This window comes from Sus scrofa, chromosome 18 (assembly GCF_000003025.6).
Source record: "Sus scrofa isolate TJ Tabasco breed Duroc chromosome 18, Sscrofa11.1, whole genome shotgun sequence".
In the NCBI taxonomy this organism is placed as follows: domain Eukaryota; kingdom Metazoa; phylum Chordata; class Mammalia; order Artiodactyla; family Suidae; genus Sus; species Sus scrofa.
The window spans coordinates 15003206-15027056 of NC_010460.4; the positions used below are offsets into that span (position 1 = coordinate 15003206).

General features: G+C 43.5%; 1 protein-coding gene across 3 annotated transcripts in view; it reads right to left on the bottom strand.

Annotated features, from left to right (window-relative positions):
- Positions 1–23851, bottom strand: part of LRGUK (leucine rich repeats and guanylate kinase domain containing) — a 117722-nt gene that overhangs the window by 45949 nt on the left and 47922 nt on the right. For all 3 annotated transcript variants that reach the window (XR_001302322.2, XM_003134660.5, XM_013985615.2), the window contains exons 11-15: positions 22808–22927; positions 15867–15963; positions 10866–10979; positions 8287–8488; positions 7244–7339 (exon numbers count right to left, since the gene is read on the bottom strand). Coding sequence is in view for 2 of the 3 variants with exons in the window: in XM_003134660.5 (XP_003134708.2) it covers positions 7244–7339; positions 8287–8488; positions 10866–10979; positions 15867–15963; positions 22808–22927 (629 nt within the window). In the remaining variant the exon portion in view is untranslated. The remainder of the gene's footprint in view (positions 1–7243; positions 7340–8286; positions 8489–10865; positions 10980–15866; positions 15964–22807; positions 22928–23851) is intronic.

Here is a 23851-nt window from a genome sequence, read left to right on the forward strand (position 1 = left end):
GCCCATGCCGAGCCACAGCAACATGAGATCAAGCTGCGTTTGCAACCTACACTGCAGCTCATGGCAACACTGGATTCTTAACCCACTGAACGAGGCCAGGGATCAAACTTGCATCTTCATGGATACTAGTTGGGTTCTTAACCTGCTGACCCACAATGGGAACTCCTTTGCATAGGCCTTTGAAAGGAAAAAATTACACATATTTAGAAGAATTTAACCTTCCTTCTTCTTAGGAATTCTAAGCGCCAAGATTCTCTTATTTAAGTGGAATTCGAGCAATTTCTAGTCAACTGAAAACATAAACTTTAACGAATAAACATAAAAAGGGTTATTCACAGAACTTAAATTTATATCCAGGTCTGAGAGTGGCAAGAACATTTTTTAAGTGAGTGAGATTTTAAATTTGCACCACCTGAGAGGTCAGTGCTGCTTTTGATGGTAGAAACTAGAGGATGGACACCAAGCCAGACGTAGTCCCACTAGTTTCCTTGTTTGATGGCCTTTTTCCTGTCCTGTCAAGAAAGTGTGAGCTCTGTAAGGTATCATAGCAAGGTGCAGGAGAGTTCAGCAGGCACTGAATAAAAAGTAAGTGATGGATGGAAAAGGAAGGAAAGAACAGCTCCAATGGAGTCACTAGGCATCATGGCTCGGAGGAACTACTGCTGAGGATGCACTGTCCAAGCTACAACCCCAGCCCCCCGACCCACCCCCAGGGCTACCTCATCCCTCCAGGTCTACTCTGGCTTCAGAAAAGGGTCTCAGAGGCCCTGAGCAGTGCGGATGCTGCAGAGAGGGATTGCTTCCTTTGGGAACCACCGTGGGAGCATGGTCTCCGAGTGATTCTGGTCTCCCGGGCTCTGTCAGCCCAGCGGATAGACACCTGTATAGTGTATCATTTTAACCCAGCCTTTAGGACACAGGTCTGAGATGCTGCTGGTGGTCAGAGGTGGCGCCCTGGTCTGAAACAGCCGTGAAGATACTAGTCTCAGCTGACTTGTTTGTGTGTGTTGCGGAGGGATCTGATGCTCAGAGATTCCAAACTCAATCAGATCTCTGAGGCGAACCCTGGGTGGTCCACCCCCAGAGGCAAACCAGGCTCTTGGCCACGCCCCCTTTCCCCACAGAGCAGGATGAGCTTGGACCACTGGAGATCTCTCTAAATCTCCTGGTCTGGGCATGTACCCCGTGCATCCGGTCAAGCCAGATGTTTCCAGGAGGAAAGTGGAAACAAGGAGAATCTTGTTACTTGGTGGGGTTTCTGAGGGGCTGCACTGTGCCCCATTCTTATCAGTCTCCTTCCTCATGGTTATAAATTAAAATAGGAGTTTATTAAGAAACAAGGTTAAAATAAAATATAAAAATGATAGAAATATCTCAAATAGGCAAATGCATAGAGATAGAAAGTAGATTCGAGATAGCCAAGGGCTGGGGGCAGGGAGGGTTGGTTCTTGGTTAAGGCCTGTGGGGTTTCTGTTTGGGGATGAAAAATATGTCAGGTAGGTGACGGTGATAGTTATGCAACATTGTGAATATAATTAATGCCTTTAAGGTGTACATGTAAAATAGGGAAAATGGCAAATTTTATGTTTTTTTTTTTTTTAACCACAAGAAAAAAGAAATTAAAAAATAAAAAGATATAAGACTGGTGAAATCCAGTGCTGAAGGTTCTTCCCATTTTAAGCCCTCCTAGTTTCCTGTAATCAGACACACAAGCAATTTCCCCCTTACTTTCACAATTTAACAATTCACATAATTTGGCAAATGATACCATGCCCTTTATTAGTGATAAAGGCACCACTTTATGGACGAGTAAATTGCGCAATTTTCCCATTTGACTCATCATCACCATCATCATTTTTCTCTATCATTAGTCAGAATTCTGAATAATGATTTTCAAATAAAATTTTATTTTATGATCTCTATCTATAGCGAGAATTCAGGGTGATAATTGGATCAGTTTTTTCAAAGCTTTACTGAAATTACTGACTATTCCAGAAATCAGCTGTATAGAGACAAATGGGGAGTAAAGACATCCCTCAAACTGGGTTATGAATATAGTGTTTTTCCTTATTTTGTTGGGACAATATTGTTTACTCAGGATTTTTAAGTCTTCCTGCTTTAGAGGTGAAAATTATCTGGGGAGAAAAAAGCAATTCTATACCTTAATTGATATATATTTTTAATTAATGGTACGTCTAAAGATCTCAAGGGCCTGTAAACATTCTATACTTGTATTAAACAAAAATTTAATTGTCTCTCCTCCAGTGAAGGTTTGCTGAAATGCAAATGGGCTGATGGGCTGCTACACTCAGAACAGATAAACCTTGGACTTACTTTCCTCACCTTCTTCTACTCTCATTGTTAAGAGTAGAATTATATTGTATTCTCCCCCTGATCAAGGAGGGAGCTGGCCTTTGGACATGAGTCCACCTTCTCCCCCTGTTGCTGGCCTCCTGAATAAAGTAAACTTTCCTTTCTAAGTAAACAAAATGCATACTCAGTCACAAATTAGCAACATAAAATCCCTAAGATAAAGCTATATATTATTACTTCAAATATTTGGCAATTATTTTCAGTTTGCATTGACACAGGATTACTGCTTCTATGAAAAGAATGCCATTGGCCATCAGATTTCTGTTGTTCAGAAGCCAAATATACAGACGGTCTAACCCAACTGGGGAAAACCTCAGTTCTGGAAGATCAGATGCTGAAACATTCCATAGTACTATATACAGCTGTTATGAGACTTTGTTTCTTAGAAATGGGAGTTCAGGTGATTTCTCTCATCAGATTAACAATTATTTTTGAAAGTTGGGGTACGAAGCTTAGGCTTCCTATTTCCAGTTTTCTAATTGCTCAGTCAAAGCTGGATTTCATAGAATCTTTAATATTTTTTATTTCAATTTCTTACCTTTGACAGCTGAATTATGTATAAAAATTATTCCAGTATACTAAAATTATGGATTTTTGCTGCCAGGGATCCCATTTTACATTTATGTAAGTCATGTGTCAGTCTTTATGTAGATTTATCTAAGTCACAGAACCTAAAATCAGAGTGACCCAGCTCCGAGGGGAGGCAGAGAGTTGAGACTCAGCTGGACCTGTGGCAGCAACCCTGCTGGGGCTCTGGGTGCTTCTCACAGAGCCACGCAGTTCATCTTGAGGTGATTATGGTTGGGCCCTGTGCTGCTACAGTGAACCTGTTAGCATCTGGCCTGCACTCCCTGACACATCACTCACAGCCCTGAGGCTCAGAGGGGCCATGGGCCACTAGAGACATGGTATATGCTCATTAGTAAGGTTTATGTTAATTAGAATTTTAAAATACTTGAATAATATCTGGCCTCCACGAAATTACTCAACGTGCAAGTTCATCCTTAAACCATCAACTGAAAAAAAGTAACTTCCTCCACAGGTTAACTGTATAAATTAAATGAAATGTTTGGCTTCTTAAGAAAACACAGTACTTTCCAAGTAGTAAACCTGACAGAAAATGGGTCTATCAAGGTCAGTTATTTGATATATTAAGTACAGACTCTCTCATCTATTTTTTTCTTTCTTTTGGTCTTTTTAGGGCCGCACTTGCAGCATACGGAGGTTCCCAGGCTAGGCCTATACCACAGCCACAGAAACAGCAATTCAGGATTCGGGCCACATCTGAGATCTATACCACAGCTCACGGCAATGCTGATCCTTAACCCCCCAAGCAAGGCCAGGGATCGAACCCGAATTCTCACGGATACTAGTTGGGTTTGATACTACTGAGCCACAACAGAACTCCCCTCCCACCTACTTTTAAAAGCTGGGGGTGGGGGGTTCTATGGGACAATAACTAGATGGCCCAGTGGTTTTTTTGTTTGTTTTTTGTTTGCTGTTTGTTTGTTTTGCTTTTTAGGGCCAAACCTGCAGTATATGGAAGTTCCCAGCCTAGGGGTTGAACCCGAGCTATAGCTGCCAGTCTACCCAACAGCCACAGCAATGCCAGATCCTTAATCCACTGAGTGTGGCCGGAGACCGAACCCACGTCCCCTCATGGATGCTAATCGGGTTTGTTTGTTACTGCTGAGCCGCAACAGGAACTCCCCTCCCATCTACTTTTAAAAGCTGGGGCTCTAATGGACAATAACTGGATGGCCCAGTTCTAGGTATCAAATGTATCTGAGAGTGCTAACACTTTACAAATTCCATCATTTATATTTTTCATTAAATTGGACAGACCTAACCTAAGTGGTCCAAATAGACAAGGTTGCATGATACCCTTTAAACTGGGTGTCTATTTTCCTATGCACGCATTACTTAACCTATGAATTTGCCAAATGGTAGCTGCACCCAATAGTCAGTGTTGCTGATGGTTGTAGAATAAGCAAAGCCAGGGGCTGGCACCCTGATGACTGTGGAGGCTGCGTCCCGCTCCAGAGCCACAATTCAGAGGTACCTTTGGTGCTACAGCTTGGGAACAACACTTTCCTTAGTTTCTCAGAAGTGCTCAGGCTCAGGGGACTGACTCATGTTTCCCCAAACCCACGAGGGGCTGATTTAAAGGACAGAATGCTTATTAATTTACAGTGGGAGCTGGGCTTGGCACAGGGATGGGGCGGGCTGCTCCACTGTGTTCACCTCTGGGGACAGCTCCACTGGGACACGTCCCAGGAGACCAAATTAAACATCAGAAGTTGCTGGGCTAGCAAAGATTTAAAGCAAAGGGAGTCAGGTTTCCTCAAAAGAAACTTCCATGGAGCTACAGAAGCCTCATGTGATACACTGCGCAACTGGACAGCCGTAGCCTTCTAAAGAACAGAGTCTGCTGTGGCGCAGGGGGGCCGTGTTGGGTAAACACTGGCCACTCCCACCTGAACATCCCCCTCTGCAGGTGGAGTGCAGCCCTCCCTCTGCAAGGGGTGCCTACCTTCACAGCGTGCACTTTTTTCAAGGTACTTTTCTGGTCACTTGTCTCCTATGAGACACCCCTATGAGGACAACCTTCGGTCACTATTTGTTGGTTGTTAGCAGTTTCACACTAACCTCATTCCAGAATTCCAGGGACACCTGACTTGGGACAGGTGTGTGTAGCTGCAACATAGCATGATGAGTGGCTCTGGCAGAGAATCATGACCTGGCCTGCCTCCACCTAACCAGGATGCAACCTGGCCAGCAAGATTCTACTTGGGGAAGAGTCACAACGGCTAAGCCACACATACACACAAAGTTGGGAAATATCTGCTCAACGTCCTCACAGCAGCAAGAGTCTCACAGTAACAATCTACAAATGTGCGATGTGAGGATACATTTCAGTCCCCTAGGGAGACATTCTTTTATTATTATTATTATGGTAAAATATATGTAACATAAAATTTGCCATCTTATCCATTTTTAAGTGTATGGTTCAATAGCATTAAATACATTCACAGTGTTGTGAAATCAGTCCCCAGAACTCTTTCCATCTTGCAAACTGAAACTCTGTTACCCTTAAACACCCCAATTCCCTCTCCCTCCAGCCCTTGGCAACCACCCTTCTTCTTTCTATCTCTATAAACTTGACTAGTCTGCGTACTTCATACAATGGAATCACATAGTCCCACGTGTTTTTGTTGCTGGCTTATTTCACTTAACATCGTGTTCTTGAGGTTTGTCTACGTTGTAGCAGGTATCAAAATTTCTTTTCTTTCTTTTTTTCTTTTTTCTTTTTTTTTTTTTTTTTTTGGTCTTTTTGCCATTTCTTGGGCTGCTCCCGCGGCATATGGAGGTTCCCGGGCTAGGGGCTGAATCAGAGCTGTAGCCACCGGCCTATGCCAGAGCCATGCAACTCGTGATCTGAGCCATATCTGCAACCTACACCACAGCTCACAGCAACGCCGGATCCTCAACCCACTGAGCAAGGCCAGGGATCGAACCGCAACCTCATGGTTCTTAGTCAGATTCGTTAACCACTGAGCCATGAAGGGAACTCCAGAATTTTTTTTTAAGACTGAGTAATATTGCCTTGTACACATAAACTGTATTTTGTTTGTCCATTCATCTGTCAATGAATTTTTGGGTTACTTCCACATTTTGGCTATGCTGCTGTGAATATGGATATACAAATATCTGCACAAGATCCTGTTTTCAATTCTTTTGGGTATAGACCCAGAAATGGAATCACTAGATCATACGGTAATTCTATTTTTAATTTCTTTAAGGAACCACCATACTGTTTTCCATAGCAGCCATACCATTTGACATTTGTAATTTCCCTGCATCCTTGCCAACATATTTTCTTTTCTTTCTTTTTTTTTTTTTTTTTTTGTGCATATGTGTGTGTGATAGTAGCCATCCTAATGGGTGTGAGGTAGGTTTGGGGTAAACTATTAAATACATCTCCAAAGACTCATGTATTAAAATCCCAAATTAGGACTAGAATTCCTAGAGTCCAAAGAGATACACTCATATATTCCATGTCTTTTGCTTGCGCATGATTCAGGAAGCAGGTGGGGAGCATGAACTTCATCTAACAAGACAGCAAACTGAAGCTCAGAGCAGCTAAGCAGCTTGCCATGCTCACCTCCTCCAACCAGGGCTCTTCCATTATACTCTGCAGGGAAACATTTTGAGGACTATGCCCACACAAAGAAAGGAGGAAAGACTCTCTTGGATGATGCAATGCTACCAAGCAGAACACTCCCTCAGCCCCCAAAGGAGCCAGACGTCCAAAAGGTTGAGTTCTGAACTGTAGGGCTGACCCTGTCTACATGAGCCTCCAAGGTGCTGGCCAGCATGTTCTTGAGAGCTTATCTGGAGGTTCTAGCAGGAGAGCACAGCTACCTGTATACCCTTGACCGAAGAACGGTCCTCCCCTATCAGGGATGACCATCCTCCTCGACTGAGTGCGCAGCTTCGGGAGGGACGCACATGGAGCAGTGAGGGAGGAAGGGGACACCCGCCCAGCCAGCCAGATCAGCCGTATCAACCCTGGTGATCAATGGGTGACAGATGTCACAGCCAGACTGCCCTCACATCCTGCCCAACATGCTCTTGAAGGGCAGTTAATCTGAGGTCAAATATGGTCGCCAAGACAAGCAGAGGTCCAGGTCCAGAGGGCCGACTGATGCAACTCATTTGGGGGGCACTTGCACCAGAGGAAGTATAGGGATTAAAGTGTGAGAACCAGTTCCAGCCTGCTTGAGGAGTCCCCACATAACAATTCACAGATTTGTTTTCCTTTCCATGAAAAATAAACAATTGTGGCTCAAAAGGGATAGGATGGTACCTTCAGGCGGAGCCAAACTCTTGGCAGTTTCCTCAGACAATCCAAGGTATTCTTTAACGAGCTGGCTCAGGTTCTCGTAGGCAACATCCAGATCATCTACAGTAAAGGAGCAAGAAAGTGATGTCAGCATAGAGTCAATCTGTGGCAATGATTTTTTAGCTCTATCTAATTTTAGGAATATTGGGATAGGCAAATTCTAAGACCTAATGACACCTTACCGTTGTGTAATCACCTCTCCTTGAGTGTGGGCAGAAGCTATGAAACGTGATGAGTTGTTACTCCTATGATTACGCTAGAATAGACAGCAAACAGGACCTTGGCAAATGTAATTACGGTTACTTATCAGTTGAGTTTGGGCTAATCCCAAAGAAGATGACACAGGTGGGCCTCCTCTAATCACATGGTCCCCATAAAAGGAGGTTTTCTGGCAGCAAAAGAAGGCAGAGACTCAAAGCATGACGTGGATTTGATGGGCTATCACTGCCCATCATGTTGCCTACAATAAGCTGAGCCAGCTCATTATAGAATACCTTAGATTGTCTGAGGAGACTGTCAAACTAAAGACAGAGGGGGCCAGGTGGATAGGACCTGGGAGCAGCTCTAAAACTGAGGGTGACCCTTGGCAGAGAGCCAGCAAGCAATCAGGGACTTCAGTCCTACAGCCACAAGAAACTGCATTTGGTCAGTAATAAGAATGTACTGGTAACAAACACAACTAATATCCGTGAGGATACAGGTTTGCTCCCTGGCCTCACTCAGTGGGTTGGAAATCTGGAGTTGCCATGAGCTGTGGTGTAGGTCACAGACACGGCTTGATCTTGTGTTGCCATGGCTGTGGCGTAGGCCCGCAGCTGCAGCTCCAATTTGATCCCTAGCCCGAGAACTTCCATATGCCACAGGTGTGGCCCTAAAAAGACAAAGTAAAGAAAGAAAGAAAGAAAAATAAAAAATAGAAAAAAAAAAAAAGAATGTGCTCTGGAGCAGATTATTTTTTCCCCAGTGACTTCACACTTCAAAAAAAAATTTTGATGGAGGTTACTGACCTGCATTGATGACTGCATCAAAATATCCTGGATATTCCTGATTAATTTTAATATAAAGGTCCACTCTGGAGACAGCAAATTCAATCTCTATACGACTAAATAATCCTTTTCTCCTCAAGTGTCCCTCATATTTTTTCTTGTCCATGGGTACCACCAGAATGTATCGAGGCTCAAAATAGGAATATTTTAAACTTCTTACACCCTGTCCATTGAAGGAAAAGATAATAAATTAGAAACAGAGACACAACTTAGAAATCCTTTTAGGAGATATGTGACAATGCAGGTATAATAAGCAGTACTGTACTGAAGAATTTATTGTATATGCATAACTTGCTATTATTTTCCTACAAATATCTCAGGATTGGATGACTTCTCTCTGTTCATCAAATACTACATTGTCATTGGAAAAATAAGGATTCATTCTACCTGGCTGTCTTCTAACTAATCACTGTAATGAATACAACTGTTAAAAAAAAAGAAAATTGCTAGATACAAATAGGTGTGCTTATGGCACACTGTATCTTTATTACTGAAAAGTAACTTCAGTTCTAGATTTCAAAGGGCATCCTTGCAGCATCAGGAGATAAGAGATCCTACTGAGAGAAAGGCTCCTTTGCTACCCCTTATTGTCAACCTGGGCCCTTCCTGTTCCTAAACCAGCAACCTGGTTGGCTGGTTCCTGTTCCATCTCACAGCCTGGACCCAAAGCATGGGAAGGCCAAGCTCACATAACCAGGGAAGCAGTGGCAGGAAGTGCTCTGTGGATCTGGGGGGCTGAGTCATGACTGCAGCTCTCCAGCTACTGGACTCGGCAAATCCCTCCAACTCCCTGAGTATCAGTGTCCTGATCAGAGAGATGAAAGAGTTATTCTAAATAGACTCTAACACCCATTCCATCTCAACTCAAAAATCAATGGAGTTCCTGTCATGGCGCAGTGAACCCTGAGGTTGCGGTTCGATCCCTGGCCTTGCTCAGTGGGTTAAGGATCTGGCATTGCCGTGAGCTGTGGTGTAGGTTGCAGACATGGCTCAGATCCCAATTGCTGTGGCTGTGGTGTAGGCCAGCGGCTACAGCTCTGATTAGACTCCTAGCCTGAGAACCTCCACATGCCAGGGAGCAGCCCTAGAAAGGCAAAAAGACAAAAAAAAAAAAAAAAAAAAAAAAAAAAGAATCAAAATCCTTGTTTTAAAAAATTCAGGGAAAGAAATTAGGCCCTTTTAAAAAATAATGTCTAAACGAGTCAATGACAACAACAGTTTGGTAAAATGGCTTAGCTGGAGAGAATCAGGAATAAAGCCTGGCTTAGAGACTCCGCCTTTTGGAAATGAGTAGGAAAAGCTCTTAGGAAACAGAAAAGTCAAATGGGAGCCAGCACTGAGAATCATTGAACTCGAAAAAGAGAGACACAAATTGCTGGAGACACACATTTCTGCAATTCCAAGATGTGTTCATATTGCTTCTGCTTCGTCTAAGGAAGCCATTTTGGGGAAAAGATCTCTCTCTCTCTTTTTTTTTTTTTTTTTTGCTAATTAGTGTAGAAACAAAGTAAACCTTCTTAAAGATGTAAAATCCATCAATTGCCAAACGATAAGAACTTCAGGATTTTGTAGGGAAATCAATGAGCTGGGGGAAACGTGACCAGTTTCACTGAAGCAAAGCAATGCTTAGATCAATACAAGGGACCAAAAAGGAATTGCAGTCTCCTGTTCTTCCAAGTTACAGAGGAGAAAAGTTTTAAGGAAGATTCAGAGTCAATAGTAGAGGATTACCAGACTTGCCTAGACTGTTTTCTGTAAGTCTGGTCTAACAAGATCCTTTTTCTAACTTTTTTTTTCTGACTCCAAAAATGTTACACTGCTCAAAGAAGGTAACTTGGGCGGGGGGCGGGGGGGACAATCACCTATCTTTAAAAATCTCAAATATTTAATAAAGCCACATACATTTAAAACAAATGAGGGAGATACTCCTGGTTTCACTCTGAATTAGATTTTGGAGAAATTTTGTATATTCTAAATACAGCAGATCATTGGTGGGGGGGGATGGGATACTGTGGAAGAAAGAGAAAAATCTTCTGAAACTGCAAATCTCAATTCCTAAGAGAATGAAAGGACTGCAGCCAGTGAGCAGCTGGACGCAAAGGGCAGCATCTTCCCTGGAGAAGGGAGGGACAAGGTCAGCTTCAGGGACCTGCTCCTGTCCTGGGAAGGGACAGGGAAACGGTTCCACACCCTGCAGGAGACATCTGATGTGCTATCACTTAGCCAAACAGAGAACCCTGCTCTAAAAAGAAAAGGGGCTAGTTTAGCGAGGAAATCATTTGGAAAATAAATCTTGTGTGGCCGTTTGACTCCATAGTGTTTGGGCAACATTTGTATTGTCATCTCGCTCCTGTCATTTGAATTATTTATATCTGGCCTCTCCCCAGCGCACTGCGAACTTAAAATTTCCGACTTTTGCATATTTTCCTCTTGGACCTAGCAGTGTGCTGCCTGAACACTGTAGCCCCCTCCCCAATCCCAAATATACACAGACACTTAGACACACATGAGACATACACTGAGTGCACAAAAGTCCTTACTTCCATTTCCATGTGAACGCAGCTTGCTAAACCATCTCTGGCGATGCCTTCCACGGTGTCCCTACTTAATCCATACTTGTGATTGCCATAATCAAAGGTCAGAATGAATTTCCCCTGAAATGGAAGACATACAAAGAGTTTCCTAGAACAGCTGCCATGGTGGAATTTAACATCCATCAAATGATGCGATGTCTTACTTCCGCATGATTCCATAACACAAAGGTTAGCAGGTATATACAGATGACCATGGGTTTATGAAGCTTAATATCAAACCGTGACAGAGTCATTCATTCCGAATCCTCAGCTGGCAAGAATAAAAAAAAAATAGGCTGTTAGAAATAATCTGCTGACCAGTGAGAGCAGAGTGAAGGCACTGGTGCTTACGGCAAACAGATCATTTTGCCTACTTACCCACTTCCTGCCAAACCTACACCATACACGTCCATTACTGAGACAGCAAAGCTAACAGTTCACTTTTGCCTCCGCCGTTTCAGCTCTGCCAACATGCCAGGTCTCCCCCCAGAAGCTTCCATTCTCAAAGGCCTTGTGTTCCCAGATAAGCCTGAAGGCCATGAATTACAGGGACATTCTAAAACCTTTGCATCCTGAGATAAGCTGTGAAAAACAGACTCATCCTGCTCTTCCTTATAAACACACCTTTTTATCGAAACTGCCCCAGATGTATTCAGCAGCTTTGTTGTGTGCCCTCTAGTCATTTGAGGTATAAATCTTGCCTTCTCTCTGTTTTCTGGAAGCCCAGTTCTTCCCAAAGCTGCACTCCCATGCCAAATGTAAAAAAAAAAAAAAAAAAAAAAAAAAAAAAAAAGCCAGTAGAACACATCCCTCAAAATCGTCTGACTTTTTCTCTGATGGTATTTATTAAACTGCAAGGTTTAATCTAAACAAGGGGGCTGATGACAATAGAAGGAAGAAAAATGTGGGCCTCCTTGGCACCTGGGACTCTTTAGATACATGATTTTCAAATAAATAATGAAGTGAAAACTCCCAGGGCTGAATGCCAGCAATGGAAGCCTGTCAAATGGCAGTGCTGTCATCAAAACCAGCAGCAGATAGGAGTCTTTTGTGCTACCCTGTGTCTCCTGGCCCCAGCTGTTCTGGACATCTGTGGGGATGCCAGAGGGTGGTGTGGGAAGGCTAGGAGATGGGGTGTCCCTCAGGTAGGATGGGTCTCTGGGGGACATGTCTGTTGCTGGTGATGAAAAAGATCCATACACACCACCAGCAAAAGAAGTTTAAGTCATGTATTCTAAAGGTGAAACATCTCATCAGTAAGTATCCTTAATATTTTGCTCCTCGATGTCCTACTGTCTTTGTTCTTTGGAACAAATACCTGTGCCTCCCTTCCTTTTAATGTCAATATTATATCTATATAGATAATAGATATCTGAACTCAAATGCACACATTGTCTTGTCTATTGTGCCTCAATCTGTTTTCATAACACACGTGAGTCACTTCTTAGCTATACCATGAGTCTGTTTCACTGTATGTACAAGTCCTCCCTCTGCGGATCCCAAAGCCTCTTCTGGAAGGATGCAGGGTTGGGAGGGTCTTGCATTTGGACTCGTGTGTATAAAACAGGCCTTGTTCAATGACTTGTTAGGACTTAGGAAGAAGTGAACCCTCAGCTTCTAGATGGTGATACTCTTTTGTTTTGTTTTTAGGGCTGCACCCCACAGCATATGGAAGTTCCCAGGCTAGGAGTTGAATCGGAGCTGTTCTGCCAACCCACACCACAGCCACAGCAATGGCGGATCTGAGCCTCGTCTGCAACCTACACCATAGCTCACGGCAATGTCAGATCCTTAGCCACTGAGCAGGGCCGGGGATTGAACCTGCATCCTCAGAGATACTAGTCAGATTCTTAGCCCACTGAGCCACAACAGGAACTCATAGATGGTGATACTCCTTTCACTGATTCCTGCCTGTGGATTTCCTAGTAAATACTAATCATCATATTTCAGAAACCTCCAGATCTGTGGTATTATTTCTACAAGAGAAGAAGGGTTTCTGCAGGTAAGTAAGTGGCTCTGTCTGTGTCCTTAAGGGTTGATGCATCTGTAGGCACAGGGTGGGGGGTGGTGATGTGCGTTTGGGGGGCAGTGTGGAATATACACAGAAGGGTGTGCTAGTCTGTGTGTACCCATCTGAACAGGTAGGAGTGCAGGGGTGGGGCATGCCAGGGTCGTCTGTCACGGGGGGACTATAACTTGGGAGGGGGACAGCCTGTCTGGGTGACTGGTCCATTAGAGGGGGGTGTGCAGGGGCTGAGTGTGTGCGTGGGACTGGCGAAGCTGACAATGGGTCATGAGTTTCAAATCTCTAGGTCTGTCTCTCTTTGTGAAACAGACTCATGCTTGTTTTAAAGAAAAGATTTGAGGCAAAATTCAAGTTGAAGATGACGACATTATAGCCAAGTAATGTGTGTTAGCAGATGCCATAAAAATGAGTACTTCTGGAGTTCCCATCATGGCACAGGGGACACGAATCAGATTAGGAACCATGAGGTTGAGAGTTTGATCCTTGGCCTCGCTCAGTGGGTTAAGGAGCCAGCATTACCATGAGCTGTGGTGTAGGTCGAGACGTGGCTTGGATCTGGTGTTGCTGTGGCTGTGGTGTAGGCCAGCAGCTGTAGCTCTGATTAGACACCTAGCCTGGGAACCTCTATATGCCACAGATGCAGTCCTAAAAAGAAAAAAAAAAAAATGAGTACCTGTCTCTCACACAAGAACTTTTGGAGAGAGAATAAAACTGCAAGGCTAAATAGAGTACAGAAAGAGTGACTTCTTAGACTAGGAACTGAAGACTTGATGACAGATACTGTAAGATGTGAGATATCAGTGGAGCACAGGGGCACAGGGTTCAGAACAGATGAACTAAACCAAGAAAAAAAAAAAAGAGCCTCAGACGCTAATGAGAGAACTTACCATCAGTTTTGGGAACTAATTGTCTTTGAACCCAATGATCCTAAGAGAATGCTTCTTACTAACAGAGAGATAATTCCTCAGATTTTTGTTACAGTTTTTAGAAATATCAAGTCTCAGCGTACTCTTGATACACGAAACTGAACTTTGAAAATGTAGCTCTGGGAGAGAAAATCATAAAGAATTTCCAAGATGTTCTTTTGACAAGATTAGAGGGGAAATGGCCTAGGGATTAAAGGATTTGCTCCTTGGGGTTTCTCTGTGGATGAAAGAGAAAATACACACTGTGTGTAAAACTGGTCATTCAAAATTAGCAACTGTAGCAACTGCAGAGCCTATGCTTAAATATGCTACAACTACGTGCCTTGAGGTATAAGCCAAGTCCATTATTTGACTATCGGGCAGAGAGAGGATGGAGGAAGGAGAAGGGGAGAGGGGAGACAGGGGTGTAGCTGTGCGAGCATCATGGGTTGGATAGTAATCATTCAAACAGAACATAGACTGGTCCTTAATCCAGGCCTTCAGCAGTCTTCGGGGCCTAAAAGAGGTGTCAGGAGCCATTTGGTGGTGGAAAAGATGATGATATAAACAAAATAGAGGCCTGGGGTGAAGGGACGATAAAAGGCTCGTCGACTCAGCAGTGGCGATGAAGATACGAGATACTCTTTCCATTGAGCTGAAGGCATGGGTGGATGTGCACTGACATGAGCATACACTTTTTTTTTTTCCTTTCCTTTTCTTTTCTTTCTTTTTCTTTTTTTTTTTCTTTTTACAGCTGTACCTGTGGCATATGGAAGTTCCTGGGGGCTCAAATTGGAGCTGCAGCTGAGACCTATGCCACCAGCCACAGCACCACCAGATCTGAGCCTCATCTGCGACCTACACACACTACAGCTTGTGGCAATGCCGGATCCTGAACCTGGTAGGCGAGGCCAGGGATCACACCTACATCTTCATGAACACTATGTAGGGTTCTTAACCTACTAGGCCACAACAGGAACTCCGGCATGTACTTTTGACAGAGATTCCCTGTGCGTGCGAAGGCCAAGAAAGGACAAATAAATTGTTCTTGAGGAAATGAACTCAGAGACAAGGGTTTCGTGAGCTATTAGCAATGACTAGATCATTAGGGCTTCGAGGGGGAAAAAAAATCTTCAATTGAGTAAGACTGCCCAGAGTGCCTATGAAATGGCCCAGGGCAGGGTAGTTGCCCTCATTGGGTAAAGACACAGACCTCAGTGAAATGAGGCATCTGCTCCTCTAAGGGCCATGGGGGCTTCCATCTGCATTAGTGACCTGCCTGCCCTCCAGGACCAAGGACTTCTCACACAGGGATGTTCTGGTGGAAGGTTAAGGCTGTCTTCATGTCCAGGGAAGACCAACTGGATGAGACACATCAGGGTGAAAAGGTGCTTAGGCTTGAGACAATTAACAAGCACTGGTGACAGCAAACAGAGGACGTAGTCTCTGGCCAGGACATGCCACCCCCTTGGAAGGATTCAATTCCTAAGCCTGGTGCATCGCATCAGGTCTGTGGGAATTGTTTATCTTGAGCAAAATCTGATAAACACAAGATTGCAAGAATTTTCCACCGTGCTTTTCCTTCCATTTTCTTAAACTATTTATTCCATTTCATTAGAAATTTATAGTATTTTCTCCAAGAGTGTAAAATAAAGCCACATGTGAACAATGACGTGTTAAGCGATTTAAGAAAAAAAAAAAAAAAAACCCTGTAAGAACACATCTCCCTGCAAACAAATACATGTAGGATAGAGAAACAGCAATATCTTCCTGTATAGCACAGGGAACTATATTCAGTAGCCCGTGATAAACCACAAGGCTAAAGAAGATGAAAAAATGTATTTTTTCGGTACAGTAGAATTTAACTCAACAGTGTAAATCAACCACACGTCAATAAAGTTTTTAAAAAACTGAGAAAAGGAACACATCTCTTGCGAAAAACGTCAACATAATGGTTCTTGTTCTTATCACTATCGCCTAAGATCTCTACTGGAGGCTACGTATTTCTCATGCATTCAATGCAAAGATCATTCTTACCATGTTTAGCATTTCATCAAAAACTTCTTGGGAGATGAAATGATAATCGACTCGATCCCCTTCTCCAAAGTAAGGCGGTCTTGTGGTGTGACAGGCCCTGCAAACAGGAAGAAGACAACCTCATCTGTGCACGAACTTGAAATTCGAAATGGAAAAGCTTTGGGTGGGAGGTATGTTTCAAAAAATTAAAATTGATCCCCAAGTCCTAGATCATCAAGTCACATAACTGTGAAAACCCTGAGGTCTGACCGCGCTCGTCTAGGTTCACGTGCTCTCGTCTAGGGGGGTTACATAAATTTTTGATTATCGACACCCCAATTTTCACTCACGGTTCTTTACCACCTTCTGAATCCCCTCCTCTGACATCACATCTTTAGGCTTTAAGAAGGGTAATAATATTTATTACCTATGTACTTCCCACCCAAGTGCCTGCCAGGATGGCAACACTGAATGGCATTCCCGGCTCAACCACAGAGGCCTTTTCTGCCGCCCATTCCCACCACACCCCCAATTACTCGCCATCATCACAACTGCCCCCTTTTCTCCACGTATCTACCCCAGTAGGGATACGAATCATGAGGGTTTATCTTGTCCATCTTTTCTGCTGCTGCATTCCCAAGGCCTGGCCTAAATATCTACAACATGAGTGAATGAAGCGTGCGTGGGACAGCGGCTGTGATGGACTCCATTTTAAGGTGACCATAAAAATGACCCATCCAAGACCACAGAGAAGGCCAGTATCAGCCTCCAGACAAGACGGTGGGGCTCCCAACGAGCCCAGGACTCTTGATTTCAGATCTTGCTAACTTCCCAAGGTTAAGTTCTGAGACTGCAAACTCATTTTTAGATTATGCTCCTGAGGAGTTCCCGCCGTGGCTCAGCAGAAATGAACCCGACTAGTATCCATGAGGATGTGGGTCCGATCCCTGGCTTCGCTCGGTGGGTTAAGGATCAGAGTGTTGCCATGAGCTGTGGTATAGGTCACAGATGCAGCTCGGATCCCACAGCATTGCTGTGGCTGCGGTGTAAGCCAGTAGCTGCAGCTCTGATTGGACCCCTACCCTGGGAACTTGCATATCCTGCAGGTGTGGCCCTAAGAAGCTCCCCACCACCAAAAAAAGGTTATCCTGTGGTTTTTAAAACAGGAGATGCAAGACGCTAGACACGCGACATGCTATTTCATTGCCTCCTCACACTCACACACACACACACACAAACATGCAGTAGGTGTTACTGTTTTATTTCATAGATGATAAAACTGCAGCACAGCAGTTGAGTAACAACAGGATGACACTGAAGTCAAGTCCATTAGTAGCACGGACAGCGGGTAAAGTCGCAACCTCAAAACCCGTTACAAAGTCAGAGACAAACACATCTTTATAATTCATACCACTGTTCCCCTTCTACTAGCATCAAGAATTAAGGATAGTATAAATTGGAAGGTCTTAGCATTACATTTAAATTGTATACTTGGGAGAGACCACATTCTAAGAGAACATGACATGACACGTGTTGGGTTGAGGGCAGTGGCGTTTCTTCACACCTCCCAGCAGGGACCTGAGACCCTCTGCCTAGGTATCCTTGACAGTCAGGACAGATAACTCAGTGACTCGGCACAGCCTGTACTGCACACCCTTACCTTTACTGGCTGCTCAAAATTTGCATTTTCCAACAAAAGAATTGAGTGGCAGTTTTTTTTTTTTTTTTTTCCAGAATATCTGAAAGGAAGACGGCACAGTAGCAATTTGAAGCTTCTAAGCAGGTAAATAATGAGATGGCTTAATGTGGAGAATGCTGGTGACAGAACCAGAATCCACTGCGGAACTTGCTATTATTAAGAAGGACCTGAGATGACCTGCAGTTTGTTGAATGGGCCATCCAATTTTCACATATGGAAACATTCACTGGAGAGTTGGCCGCCTAAATATGAACAACTTGGAAATACCTCACAGTAAAAGCAATGTTTCACTAAATTTAGAAAAAGATGATGCTGGATTTTAGACAAAGAAATTTGCTCAGGCCATCACCTTCGACATCTTTCCTCGCCCCGTCTAAATATAATTTCAGTCATAATTTCCATTTCCATGAGTTTATTATCTACTCATTAATACACTAATTAAATCACAGTAAATTAGTTAAATCATGTTTGTAATTGGAGCCATACTCTGTGTAGTTTCACTCCACTGACAAAAGAACTGAGTTAACAATTAATCCTAGGAGTTCCCATCGTGGCCACAGCGGAAACCAATCCTACTAGGAACCATGAGGTTGCAGGTTCGATCCTTGGCCTCACTCAGTGGGTTAGGGATCCAGTGTTGCCATGAGCTGTGGTTGTAGGTTGAAGACGCGGCTGGGATCCTGCATTGCTGTGGCTGTGGTGCAGGCCGGTGGCTGTAACTCTGATTAGACCCCTAGCCTGGGAACCTCCATATGCCACAGATGCGGCCCTAAAAAGACAAAAAGACAAAAAAAAAAATAATAATAATCCTAGAATCTAACCCTGGTGCTACAAATTGAAGGGTGATTTAGATATTCTAAAGGCCCATTAATTGGCTGGCCCTCATCTAGGATCCCAACAAACCAAGTCCACGGAGAGAAGGAGATGAGCAGGAGGGGAGAGGAATCTGGAAGCCCAGACCAAATAATGAAATATTAACATATCCAAGAAAATAGGAAGGAAAGAAAAGATATCTAAGAAGGAGTAGCAGGCGGATGAGGAAGTAGAAATTTTTTCAGTGTGAATCAGAAGCGTGCAGATTTAGCATCTCAATTCTGGACCAGATTGCCTCAGGAAATTATGAACTTCTTGTTACTGCAAATATTTAGGCAGAGGCTGGGCTGTGAGCGCATCCAAATTTAAGCACATTATTGCATGCCACGTTGCTACTAAGGGGACTTTTTCACTGGGTATCCACAAAAGCCCAGGTATTCCTAGGGCATCGGGTAGGCAAGTTAAATTGGTTCCAATGCTCAATGCAAATGGATGTCAGTAAACTACTGGACGCCAGTTAAGAGCTCAGGAGCACAGAAGACGCCAGCACATACTGAGTATCAAATGCCGGGAAGCCACCACCACTCTGTTCACTTTCCAGTAACGACATATCACTTTGTATTTCATGCCATCGTCACCTGTCCCTATATCCTAACCAGTCTCCTTGTCTCTGGCCCTCCCCTCCAAGTCCTCTCACAACCTGCCCACAGGGGGCACTTGCGAAAATGCAGCTGTGGTCATGACACCCGCCTACTGAGAGACCCTTCACCATCAGACCCCTGCTTATTTTTCTGGTCCTATCTTCTGCCGTCTTCTCCATGCTTCGAGCTTAGCCACACTCCACGGGGTCCCTTCGGTTCATCAAATGTACCTGTTGTTCTCTCTGCCTGGCCTGCACCCCCCAACTTGCCCAAGTCCCGCATCCCACTTTCCTTTTATTTCTTCTGACACACAGGCTCCTCACGCCCTCACCATTGCAGCCATCAAACCATCTCGCGAGACAGCATTCATGTGTCTAAATCCCACACTAGATTGTAAGCTGCCAGGAGGACAAGACCTGCGTCTCTTGTTTTACAGTTTTATCAAGGCTACAAGTTACATGGATAGTACTCCATATACACTGACTGCAGGCATACACGAAATAAATACAGACTGTCACATCTGTATAAACAGACATCAGATTAGATGACACTTAGGGACTATATAGAGCTCATGCCATCTCGTTTAGCTATATAGCTGTGGGCTTTTAGTTTACCATGTTATAGGGCTAAAAGTAAAACATATTTAGTAGTCCACATCAGGAGAAAGGTTATAAAAATAGAGATGGCTATAAAATAGAGATCCAAGGAAGAAGAATAAACTTTTGCTTTCAGGACAATTCAGATTGCCTCCAAGGCCTTACATTTGGAAGATGAACAGGTGTGCTGGTATTGTTTTATGTGCTTTTCCTATTCCAGCACTCTTCTGGGAAGCCACTGATTTGTGTGGTAATATTAAGATTGAAAATAAATGGGGAGACTCTGAAGGCAGTAAATGCCCACCTCCGGGCCAAATAACTTATACGGGCAAAGAACATCCAACCTATTTCTAAAACCAAGAACAAATAATAATATCAGAACCTCAGACAAGAGCATAATCTCTCAGCCACTCCAATATTTGTTAGACCACCAAGCTGCGTTTTTAATATTTATACATCTGGGTAGGCAACTTCACATGTGAAAATTTCATTGAATGTCTTGGTCTTGGGTCAATGCAATTTTAAGAGGCAGACAAAAAGCCAGGAGAAAGTGAAATAAATAGGAGGGAAAGAAAAGATTCAAGCAAATAGCAGAGAAAGTGGCTTTGTAAATGTTTTTGAGTTTCACAATGAGACTGTACTCAGGCATTTTTTTTCCCACTTAATTAAAAATCAATAAAATTTATGTTGGTTAAAGAATAAAAGAAAAGAAAATCTAAACAAGAGCAATGACTTGCCCCTAAGGATGTGCTTTGTTTTATGATTTGTTTTAATTAGAAAGTCGCTGCATATAACGGCAGTACCATCTGACTTTTTCTCAATGCATGAAATTACTAGCTCCCAAGTACCGTATTTCATCCAATGATAGGCTCTTTGATCCATGCTTCGGTGAAATTCTTAGAAGGATTAGCCATTGAACAAGCCTGACCTCTAGGGCCGTGAAGATGCCAACATATGGTTGGATGGGGCTTTTGCACCAGTGAGGGTGGCGGGTTAGGGGAGGGGAGCACTTGGAGTGCCCGCCCACTCACCACTCGTCCCATCCAGAGGAGGCAAAGAGCGGTGGCAGCAATAACAGTATAGTAGCAGGGAACTAATTTTAGCATTTGGTTTTGCCGACTTATGCCTCCACACAAATTGTGCATGATACTAAATATTTCAGATCAGAGCTCCCCACCAGATTACAAATCTCATTAAGGCAAGATTGCTCCCGCTATCTCTGCAGGGCTTAGCATGGGGAAGAACTCAACAAAATACTTACGGAACGAATAGGTGAAGAAATAAATGAATCCCTCCATCTCCCCATACGTCCATCAGTGGAGGTTGGAGGAAACTACTTACGCTTCTGTCACACTTATTTCCCCCTCCGTGTTGCATACAATACCTTTACTTCATCCATCTATTCACTCGCTCAATCACTTTCTCATTTGACCACTATTTCTTAAGCATTTATTAAGTGCCGGGCCATCTGCTAAACACTGAGAACTCTGGGGTGAGCAAAGCTGACTTTGGTTCCTACCCGCACTGGGCTTAAGAGTTGAACAAGGGAAACAGGCATTAAATACATCGTCATGGGCATGATGGAGAGACATTCTAAGAGGGAAAAGGCAAGATTTAAGGAAAATGAACATGGTTGGGGGAGGGCTATCCAGGTAAGAAGGCAGATGCAGACTGGATCGGAACCCTGATGGTAAGTTAATAAAAACCTCCAAGAACACATCTGGACCAGCGTGCCTCAGAGTGCAAATCCCAAACAAATATGAAGGATGGGCTACCAACCAATTGCAAGAGAACTGGTGTCAGACACGTGAAAGGAATTCTGACATGGGGAAAGCCTGGATTCTTGTAAGTCACTTTGGTTTGCGAAAAGGTTCCAGGTTTACCTATAAGCACTACGGTCAGGACCCCCTTTCTGCCCTAATTTAATGGGGTCCATTCCTCTGCTCCACTAATCTTCTGAACTAGGTTCTGTACCGCTGTACAAGCATAATGACACTCCCTACTTTTTTATTCTAATATTAAGTTTTAATGTATTGTTGTTCCTTCAGGGTGTTTAGAATATATTGATGAGTAAATTATTCTATAGTATTTGTATCCTAGAGTTGTTGTTCGAATGAGGGATGTAATTTTAGATCTCTAAATAAATGGACCTGTTTAAAATAGTATTTATCTTGTTTGAACATATCTAGCTTAAGGGAAGGAACTTTTTTGCAACAGCATTAGAAAATTTGCATTTCTTTTTCTTGCCCCCCTATATATCTCTGCAGTCACATTCTCAACTCACTGACAAAAATCACTAATCTAGAAGTGATGTCTTTGAGTTCCTTGAGTGGTGCGGTGGGTTAAGAATCCAAATCCAGTGCCTTCAGTTGCTGCAGAGGCATGGGTTCGATCCCCGGCCCAGCGCAGTGGGTTAAAGAACCTGGCATTGCTGCAACTGTAGCGTAGGTCACGGCTGCAGCTCAGATTCAATCCCGGGCCCAGGAGCTTCTATATGCCTCGGGCGCAGCTACAAAACAAATGAACAAAGGTAATACCTTTGCCATACATAAAAAATAAAAGAGGAAAGCAGCTAAAAGAGCACATTAATAACTAAATCTGAGTCCCAGAAACCTGTAAAAAGTCTGTAAGTCCAGCTGAAGATTTTCTCGAATGGTTTTTTGGATGCCTATCTCTGTTTTAACCGAGTCACTAGCGTTTTGCTCTAGAAAACTAAAAGTGTATTGCATGCTAACCTGAGGGAAAGGAAAAGAAAATTTTTTTGCTGCCATTTCTCTTCCTTCCTCCTAAAACACATCTCAAAGAGGAGGATCTGTGTGGAAATAAAGCAGTTGACGTGCTGGCAGCATGAGCTCCTGCAGAGCCAGAGAGAGGCTGTCACCGGTGCACAGACCCACCCACCACCCATCACAACATTGTGACTCGTGTTGTCACAGCACATGGCAACAGGAGGGGCTGGTGTTCCAGCGCCACGATGCTTAATGAAAACCACGTGCATTTTCAAACCTTGGCGCATGATTTCGGCTGTCGCAGAATTAAGTAAAACATTTGGAAGATTAAAGTAAAAAAAGAATACAGTGTATATCACAGTGTAATAACTGGCAAAGATGCTCATAAGCCTTCTATGTATATGTTTTAATGTGTTTAAAATTAATAGCCAACATGAGCAACTTTCAACATTTTACAGCCTTACCAGCCAATGAAGACACTTACCCGTATCTGAAGTAAGTGCTGAGCTGTCTGCAGAGGCGGTGAGCCAGCTCTCGTTTACCACACGCCTGAGGACCAGCTAATACCAGCATGGGATAGGGGGCATCCAGGCTGGGAAGGGTGCTGCAACACGGGCAGAGGCAGACACATGTGTTAACTGCCTCCAGTGTATAAAAGTGTCCATGTTCAGAATCATGATTAATCCAGCATCCAGCACAACATCCCGTTATGTGTAGACACTGTATGGATGGATGGTCCTACTTTCCAGCAGCAAGTTGATTACCATATGCCAAAAGCATTTACTGTAACACCAGGGAAAATACGGTAAGAGATGTTAATTCTTGGTTGATAAAGCATTCTCCCAGGAATTGCAAAATGAAAGAAGTAAGACTGCCCTCTGAGAGATAAACATTCATACCTACTGAATTAGAACGCAGCTGTGCAAAGAAAACAGTAATCACAGAAATTTACCTGGGCAGGTGTTATGTGCCAGACACCATTCTAGGAGTCTTACCTGCGTTACCTCATTGAATTATCACAGGAAGCTAATAAAGGTGTTTCCATCATTATCCTCACTTAACACAGGAAGAAACAGAAGTACAGAGAGGTTAATTAACCTGCTCAAAGTAACGACTCGCAGGTAAGAGCTGATGTATGAATCTAGGCATGGCTTCCGGGTCTAAAAGATCAACGGATGAATTTATTAACAAAATCTCTTGCAACAGGCAGCCCTCAAGTGTTTGGGTTCCACCCATGACACAGATTATAGGAATACAGGATAAAATAAAATATCTTGAGAAATACATGGCTAAAGTGTAGATTCTATGAAGAACAGGGGCAACGCAGCCTAATTTTTTAATCTCTCCGAATACCCTCAGAGAAACAGAACAACTTGAGAACAAAAGCCCTTGGAAAACATGTATAAGAAAACCAAGTGAAAAGCCTCAAACTCGCAAGACTTTTAATGCACTAGAGTCTGTGCAGGAGGAATTGACAGGCAGCATCTGAGAACAAGGGAACCCTGAAATAACGGGGAACCAGCAGAAA